Source organism: Osmia bicornis, chromosome 8, assembly GCF_907164935.1.
Source record: "Osmia bicornis bicornis chromosome 8, iOsmBic2.1, whole genome shotgun sequence".
In the NCBI taxonomy this organism is placed as follows: domain Eukaryota; kingdom Metazoa; phylum Arthropoda; class Insecta; order Hymenoptera; family Megachilidae; genus Osmia; species Osmia bicornis.
This window is the reverse complement of record NC_060223.1, coordinates 260614-269984: the sequence shown is the minus strand read 5'-3', so window position 1 is coordinate 269984 and position 9371 is coordinate 260614. Positions and strand designations below refer to the sequence as shown.

At 40.0% G+C, this 9371-nt stretch overlaps 1 protein-coding gene across 1 annotated transcript; it reads left to right on the top strand.

The window, feature by feature from the left end:
* Positions 1 to 1555: 1555 nt before the first annotated feature.
* LOC123988066 lies at positions 1556 to 3205 on the top strand. The gene has a single exon (XM_046286843.1). The coding sequence runs from the start codon at positions 1556 to 1558 to the stop codon at positions 3203 to 3205; it is 1650 nt and encodes a 549-aa protein (XP_046142799.1).
* Positions 3206 to 9371: the final 6166 nt, after the last annotated feature.

The window sequence follows — 9371 nt, the reverse complement described above, 5'->3', positions numbered from 1 at the left end:
TGGAACTGTACGGGGGTTGGAAACAAAGATGAGGACTTCTGGAAGACGATCGCACAATGGGACGTAGTAGTTCTATTGGAGACATGGCTAGAGCAGAAAGGTTGGGACAGAGTGAAAGGAGAGCTGCCAAAAGGATACAGATGAGAAGCGCAGTTGGCAAAAAGAAAGAATAAAAAAGGAAGGGCAATGGGAGGAATGCTGATGGGAGTGAAGGAGTACATATTGGGAGAAGAGGGTAAGATAATAAATGAAGAGGAAAAGGGGGGATTAATGACAGCAGAGTTCAAGAGGGGAGACAAACAATGGAGAATAGTAGGGGTATACGTGAACGAGGACATAGAGGAAAAAATGAAAGAACTGAGGACAAGAATAGAAGAGATAGAGGAGGAGAGAATAACACTAATAGGCGGGGACTTTAACGCGAGAACAGGGGAGGAAGGAGGGGGTGTGAAGAGGCAGGTGGGGGAAGAGGTGGAGGGACGGAGAAGATCAAAGGATGAAAAACAAAATACAGAGGGGAGAGTACTGCTAGGGACCCTGAGAGGGACGGGCTGGGAGATACTGAATGGAAACATAAGCGGAGACGAGGAAGGGGAATTCACGTATACGGGAGCCAGAGGGAACACAGTGATAGATTATGTAATAGCGGAAGAGGGGAGCAAAGAGAGAATCGAAAGAATCGAGATAGGAGACAGAATTGACTCAGACCACCACCCAATAATACTGAAAATAGAAGGGAGGAGAACGGGAAAAGAAGAGGAAGGAGGGAAAGAAAGGCCAATGGCGAGAGGAAACTGGTCGGAGTAGGGAAGGGACAGGTTCAGAAAGGAAATCAGATGGAGGGAGAGGGGAGGTAAGCTGGAGGAGGATATAGAGACAATGATCGAACAGTTTAGAAAGGGGCTCGAAAGAGGAAGAGAAGGAGTAAAAAGGCCCAAAAGAAAAGGGTGCTGGGACGAGGAGTGTAGGAGGAAGAAGAAAGAAGTGAGAAAGGCGCTAAGAGATTGGAGGAAGAGAAAGGCAGAAGAGGAAGACTACAAAGAGAGAAAGAGGGAATATACGAAGTTATGCGAAGCAAAGAAGGCAAAGGTGATAGAATATTTCGAAAAAGAGGTGGAAGAGGCAAAAACAGAAAACGAGGTATGGAAGATAATAAACAGAGAAAGAAAAAGAAGAGGAAGAAGGGAAACGGGAATAAAGGAAGAGGAGTGGAGGAAACACTTTATTACCCTGCTGGGTGGTGCAGAGGAGAAAGTAGTGCTGGGGGGTGAAAGAAACCAGGAAGGGGACGGAGAAGAGGACATAAGTAAGGAAGAAATAAGAAAAGTGGTGGCGAAACTGAAAGATGGAAAAGCGACGGGGGGAGGGGGGGGACGAGATCCCTAACGAGGTGTGGAAATACGGAGGGGAAGAGATATTGAATTGGGTCTGGGAAATATGCAATAGGGTGTGGAGAGGAGAAGGATGGCCGGAGGGCTGGAAGGAAGGGATAATAGCGCCCATAAAGAAAAAAGGAGATGGGACAAGAGCAACGGAATATAGGGGAGTGACGTTGATGCCCACGCTTTACAAAATATACGCAGCAGTGCTAACAGAAAGGTTGAGAAAAGAAGTAGAAGAAAAGGGATTACTGCCTCCAAATCAGACAGGATTCAGAAGAGAGATGGGAACAATCGACAACATATACACGTTAAACTTCCTGGTGAACAGGCAAATAAAGAAGGCAAAAGGAAAAGTGATAGCCTTTTTCATAGACCTGAGAGCAGCATTTGACTCGGTAGACAGAGGTGTACTGATGGAAGCACTAAGAGAAAGGGGTGTAAGAGAGGGGCTGAGGAAAAGGGTAAAGGAGTTATTGAGGGAGACTAGAAGCAGGGTAAGGACAGACAAAGGGGTGACTGAACCATTCTGGACAGCGAGAGGCGTAAGGCAGGGATGTCCACTGAACCCGCTGTTGTACAATTTACTGACAGCAGACATGGAAGAGAAGATGAGTAAGGGAGGGGGAGGAGGGATAAAGATTGGAGAAAAGAAAATATATACACTGGCCTATGCGGATGATGTGGTGTTGCTGGCGGAAGAAGAAGGGGAGATGAGGGCGATGATGGAAAGTCTAGAAAGGTACCTGGATGAGAAAAGACTAGAGCTGAACCAGGAAAAATCAAAAATAATGAGATTTAGGAAAGAGGCGGGGAGATGGAGAAAGGCGAACTGGTGGTGGAAAGGAAAGAAAATAGAGGAGGTAGGACAGTTCAAATATCTAGGATATGTGTTCAAAAGAAACGGAGGAAGCGAGGCACAAATAAAAGATAGGATGATAAAGGCGGGGGTAGTGATGAGACAAGTGTGGGGAATTGGGAAAAGAAAATTCGGCAAAAACTGGAAAAGAAGAATTTGGCTATGGGATAAGCTAGTGTGGACGGTTATAGCGTACGGAGCAGAGGTTTGGGGTTGGAAGGAGTGGAAGGAAATAGAGGGGCTTCAGGAGAGGTACACGAGATGGACGCTCGGGGTGGATTGGCGCACCCCAGGATACTTGCTAAGAGAGGAACTGAAAAGGTGGAAAATGAGAACAAGATCAGGAAAGTTGGCATGGGGATTCGAAAGAAAATTATGGGAAGGAATAGGAGGAGAGCTGGCCAGGAGTTGTTGGGAGCAACTAATTAGAGACGAAGGAAGAGGGGGAGAGAAAAACAAGTGGGAAGAAGAAAGAGAAAAGTTCTTTCAGGAGAGGGGGATAGAAATGAGAGAGATAGAAAACAAAAGACGAAGTTGGGAGATGGAATATAAGGAAATCGAGGAGAAGGATAGGCAGATACAGGAGGAAGAAAGATGGGAAAGAATAATGGAATCAAGATATAATAAATGGTACAAAATGATAAAGGAGCCAGGAATTCCGAGATACTTAGAAAAAGGATGGAGAGAGGAAAGATGGAGAAGAATGGCTAGATTCAGGCTAGGAAACGAAATTAAGGAATCAGAATATTGGGAAAAAGAAGACAAGAGGAAATGTAGAGTATGCGGGTGGGAAGAGGAAACGTGGGAACACATATGGGAAAGGTGCGCTGGAGGGAAAACGAGAAAAGAGGGATGGCAAGAGAAGGTGAAAGAACTGATGGGAGGAGGGAGTGAGGGAGAGGAGTGGATGAAAGAAGTAGAGGAGTACAGGAAGGGGACGAGGGAGGAGGGAGAGGCGGGAAAGTGAGAGACAAGAAGCAGAGAAATTAGTGCAGAGGAACAAATGGACAGGGGAGAAATGAATAGGGAGAAGGGGAGGAAAGGGATAAAGGAATAAACGAGAAAGAAAAACGAAGAACATAGAAGAAAGAGCGAGAAAGAGCGAGGAAATAGAATAGAAAGGGTCCATAAAAAGGGGAGGAAGCAGAAACCGACAATACCGACATAAGACTAGGGAAGAGAATGGGAGGGGGAACACGCAACAGGTGGCAGGCCGGCGGGAGCAGGAAAAAGTAGGTTGGCAAGCGTGAGCAAACACGTGCGCAGGAAACAAGACACAGGAAGGCATAAGTGGAAGCCGAAACGTGCGATAATAGTGGATAGAAAGAAAAGGTAAAAGGAAAGAAAAAGGGGAGATACTGGAAAAACCATGGAAAGCGCGTGGGGAAAAGCAGTGATAGAGGAGTTAAAAAAGATTAGGGAGGAGTTAGGGGAGATAAAGGAGGAGATAAAGAAAGGAGGATCGGGAAGGGAAAAAGGGAAGAAGAGCAAAAGGAGGGACGATGAAGAAGAGGAAGATCACGAAAACAATAGCGAAGAGGAAAAAAGGAATACGGAGGAGATTGACGAAGAAGAGGAAGGTAGAGGAAATAAAGAGGGAGTAGAAGGAATGAAAGGAGAAGAGGGGAAAATCAGAAAAAGGAAAGAGAAGAAGAAAGGAAAAAAGCAAAAGTAACAGCGGCAGAAAAGGTCAGGGAAATAAGGACAGGAGAAAAGGAACCAGAAAAGAAGGGAGGAAGAAAAGAGAATGAGGAGGAGGATGAGGATGTAGAGGATATTAAAGAGAAGAAAGATGAAGATAAAGGGGGAGAGGAGACGGAAGAAGAAGAAGGAGAGAAAAGAAGGTGGAGAGAAGAAAGAAAACAAGAGAAGGAAGGGGAGGAAAGCTGGGAGGACAGCTGGGAAAGGATAAGAGAAAGGGAGAGGAAAGAAAGAAGGAGCAGAACTATAGTTTGGAAAAATGTAGGAGGAGAGGAGAAAGAGGAAAGGGGTAGAAGAATAAAAATAATGCTGCAGATGGAGCTGGGGAAGAAAGTAGAAATAAGGAAGATGACGGAGGTGACAGGAGATGGCGGAAGGAAAATAGTTTTAACAGAGTTGGAGGAGGAGGATGATTGCAGGAAAATACTAAGGAAGAAAAACTATATCTGGGAGTTCTGGAAGGTGAGTGTGGAGGAAGATCTGTCAAGGGAGAAAAGGAGGATACGATGGAAAATAAAGGAGAAGGCTAGGGAGGAAAGAGCAAAGGGGAAGGAAGTAGAGTTTAGTAACAGAAGGTTATGGATAGAAGGCAAGGAGTGGTTGTGGGAAGAGAGAAAAGGAGAGTGGAAGCAAAAGTAGACAGCAGGAACAAGAAGAAGAAAGAGGGAATGAAAAGAACAGAACACAACAAGAAGAAGAAAGAGGAAGAGGAAAGGAGAAGAAGAACCGAGTAGAAGAGCCAAAGCCAAACCTAGTCGGAGGCAGCTGAGGCTGGCAAAGAATAGAATATTTTTGTTACAATTCTAGTATAGCGGACAGATTGTACCTGCAAAAATTTAATGTAATTTAATTTAATTCAAGTGAACCTAATTTAAGTTAAGTGCCTGGATCAGGCACCAAGGTGACAAAGTGGTGAGGTCTGATGTTATTCTATATGCATATTTGTATTTTTTATTTGTATTTTTTATTTTTTGTTATTAATTTTATTTTCATTTGTATTTTTATTTTTATTTTATTGTTATTTTAAGTTTGAGATCAGACCTCTGTTCGATGTTACTCCTACATGATAATTAGTTGATAGTTGATTCAGTATTACAGTTAAATATATTATATTTCAATACAGTTTAGTTAGGTACATATTATATTATATAAATATAAAGGTTATTTTGATTATTTTGACTATTTTGATTTATTATTAGTACCGGTGTATGCAGTATAATTTTTCTGTTGGCTTCGGTTAAGCTAATTAAATGAATAATAGAATATGATAGGAAGCAGATACAAGCGGAAATAGTCAGTGTATTTTGCTTTTTTCGGTGTTGGACTTTATTTTATTTTATTTTGGCTTGATTATATGTATTTTATTTATATCTGAATTTATAATTTGTAAGGCAAGATACTAGTGTAAGCAAGGTTGGGGGAACGCTCCTTGCGTAACAAAAAAGCACCTTGTAACCCCAGATAGGGAACAATAAACTATATACAGTACACTTAACACTTCGAATCACATCACATCATAGATGACCGATGACCATGTCAACGTCAACTAAGATAGGAAAGGAAACCGGGCGAAGTAAAATAAAGAGCGCGACCATGAACCATAAAGAATAGAATATAGATACCTAGCGTTCATGAAAATTCCCTGGTCTATACCATAATGATTATCGACCATCAAATTAACCACCAAACCATCAAATTAATCAATTATACAGAATATATAAACGTTCGAAAGCGAAAAGCGAAAATACTTCAACAACTTTCAATAAATCACCGCGATGAAAACCAGAAGTAAGGTACCTATAAAAGATAACGATAGCAAAACGCATCGTAATAAGTAAAGCACGCAATACTGCCCGAAGATAAGCCGTAAAAGCTATCTCTAGTCGGTAACCAACCGCAGCACCAGAGATATTACCAACCGCAATTATTCCATTTACCATATAATACTCGACCGTTCGCTTCGTGACGGTTATCCACAGACCAATTATCTGCCGCGCAGCAGTTACCTACCGCGCGCCAGTTACCCGTTACAACACAGTTACCGTCCGCAGAACCATCCATCGTACAGCCGCGCAATCCTAGGAATCCATACTTACCATCAAACCTATCATCAAAGATAAGTCTGATATACAACACTATTCGCGAAGGTAAAGGTAATTATACTGAAAGTAAGAGGTAACAAATAAAACTTCGAGACGGGGCAAAGTCAAGAATAAATTTATTAATAAGTACGTCAAAGCTACGATTATCATTTATTATATAAATCATTTATGTTTGTGAATAAACTGAAATAAAATATATAAATATAAATATGAATATGCATATGAATATAAATATAAACATAAATATGAATACGAACTATAAAAGAAAGTGAACCAATCATAAAGCTAGATTAATAACAATTATGAAATAAATCAACCCGTATAAAACCCGCAGACTGCGCGGAGTGCAGGACACACTGCGCTAGCACATTATCGCGGTGCAGAAAACAAATTGTGCAAAAGTACCGAAAATAAAGGAAACCAACCGCCAAGGAAAGAGAGGCCGAATAAATAAATAAGCCAAATAAAACAAATAACATAAGACACTTAACCAAATAAATCAAAATGAAAATGAAAATCAAAAATCAAGATCAGAATAAAAATAAAAATCGAACAGCGCATGTAACGACGCATGTAATCAAGCAAATCTCATACAACCAATCAAGCACACAATTAAATAGTATTAACTAATACTAATTTACGGGATAAAATAAAAAATAAAATAAAATAAATCAAATCAAAATAAGATTAGATCAATTAACAGGGAAGGAATAGGATGTGAGCCCAGCTTAATGCATGACATAATGAATAAATAAATAAATAATATAACAACGCGATCAAGAAAATCGCAAAATTTAAACATTATACTGCCGTGCCGTTTAGAAAGAATTGAATTCGCCTCAAACTCTTCCCTGCACATCCCTGCATGAGAAATCCTCAGAACCTCGAAAGCCTTGACAAGGATGTACAAGGTCGAGGAGGAATGAAAATTAACAAATAAATGTGTAAGATAAATGAAATATATAAGACAATACTTATAATCGATCAAACCATAATTATAAGTACATGAATTATGCAGGCCCACCAAGAAGGTTGAATCATCCAAATAACTAAATTTAAAATAAAATACAGATAAAATACAAATACAAAGCAATAAGAAAAATAATGAAATAAAATAAACGTAAAGTAGAATGGGCCATAGAAAAGTCAAATTCAGAGATGAGATGACGGATGACAAATTATTTACAGAAACATAACCCTAAAGTGTCAGAGCCACCAAGTGTCAAACCAGTATGCAAGGACTTGTTAAAAGAAGCAAATTAGCAGTTAAGAGAGCTGAATTGCAACTGAAAATGAAAAAGGGAAGAAAAGAAGGGAAACAGGGTAAGATAATAACATACTATAAAATAGCAGGAATAGCCCATCCTGATGACATGGATATTAATTTTACAGGAACAGCACACGGTCACATCATCAGAAAGAACCTCACAATTACCAGAGAGAGACGTCGTGCATGAGTTGAATTAAAGAATATTAAAGAAGAATGAGAATAATATGAAAATGTCCAAGGAATATCAAGGACGTACAGGCAACAAATCAAGAATCAAGAAATCAAGAAGGCGATAATGAAATAAAATAAAATAGCGATAAACAGTGATGGCGTGGCACAGATAAAGTATAAAAATATAAATCGAATGGAGGAAACCATAAATAAGTACATTAAACATATTAATACCATCCACGACACTCCGTACCATCATGAAGATCAAAATAAGCTACATCATATCAATTACTTTAATTCAATTCAATTCAGAGTGAGGAACAAATGAGAGAATGAAAAAATGAGCGACAGAACAGTAAAGTAGTTAATTAAAGATATTAAAGAAGAATGGGGTAAATAATAAGACATAAATTATAAATTGAAGGCCGTCACCAGCAACATAATGTAAAATAATGTAATGTAACGTAAAACAGTGTAATGCAATGTAATGTAATGTAAAGCAGTGCAATGCAATGTAATGTAATGTAGAGTAATGTAATGTGAAGAAAATGAATATAATGTAGAGAAAGAAATATAATGTAAAGAATATGAAATGTAATGTAATAAAATCGAATATAAAATACAGAAATTGAACTGAACGTATACCATAACCGTAAAGATTATCATCCCAATTACCCTATTTCTTAATCAAAGCAGATTATAAGTCAGATTATAAGTGATAAATAATAAATGATCATGTCACTGCAAATGCAAGAAGAACCGATTATTGGATGACATATCAAGATAATAACTAAAGCGACAAAACAAATCATCATTAACTGCGTAGTTCAAATAGAAACTAGAAAGTAGAAAGTAGAAACTGATCACCATAGGAGGCATCAAGATCAAATCAAATCAAATATAAAGAGCGTAGCTAAATTAAACACCACATCATTGTACAATCGAACAAGTAAGTCTGATATGAAACATTCAAACCACTATCAATCAATTGTGAATAAATTATGAATAGACATTTGCACAGACAAAACCATTCATCATCACAGAAAGAACAATAAATCAAATCTACTGGCCTTGATCAGTCAAAATAAAAATGAATAAATAAACAATAAATAATGAATGAATATTGAAGGGAGCAGACAGTTGAAAAGATTGTGAAATTATAAATTATAAATTAACTGTAAAGTGTAATGTGTAAGCAAAATAACCAGCACAATATACTGTGATATAAAACAAATGAAAGAAGAATCAGGTCCGTGGAACCTAACCTAACCTAACCTAACCTAACCTTTTTTTTTTTTGTTTAAATAGAAGAGGAAAATGCCTTTATGCACGCGCGGGTTGTCCCCCATTCACTCTATTCGGCTGGTGAGGGCCCGGGCAGTGTGGGACTCGTATCCCCTGAAGGGGGGCCTGGCGCCCATTGGTGGGGGCAAACCCAAAGAGGCAACCCAGAAGGGGCAACCTGACAGCCCTACCCTAAAGGGTGGGCTCAAAACATAAGGTCACAGCCCAGAAGGGGCGACCTAGCGGCGCCCAGAAGGGGGATCCGCGGCCTGATACACTACCCACTAAAAACCTCTCCCCTAACGTAGGCCGCCAGAACCGTTTCATCCTTTGGGGATATATAACATGAACCAACGATAGCCGCAACGGCGCTTCGGCTCTGTAGCTTTCATGATGCTTTCGTCCACCCTCAATCCGCCATGCGCATATCAAGCTATAAGGGATTGAGGATCCACGCCGTTACACCTCCGATCAAGCGGTAGGATATTTCAACCTGTACGGTAAAGCACAGGATTTTTCTTCGGTCACGACCAGGAACCGGAGGATTCCCAACTCGACGGGTGATCGCGCCATATCTTCACCAGCCTGCCATAAGCGAGGTCAGG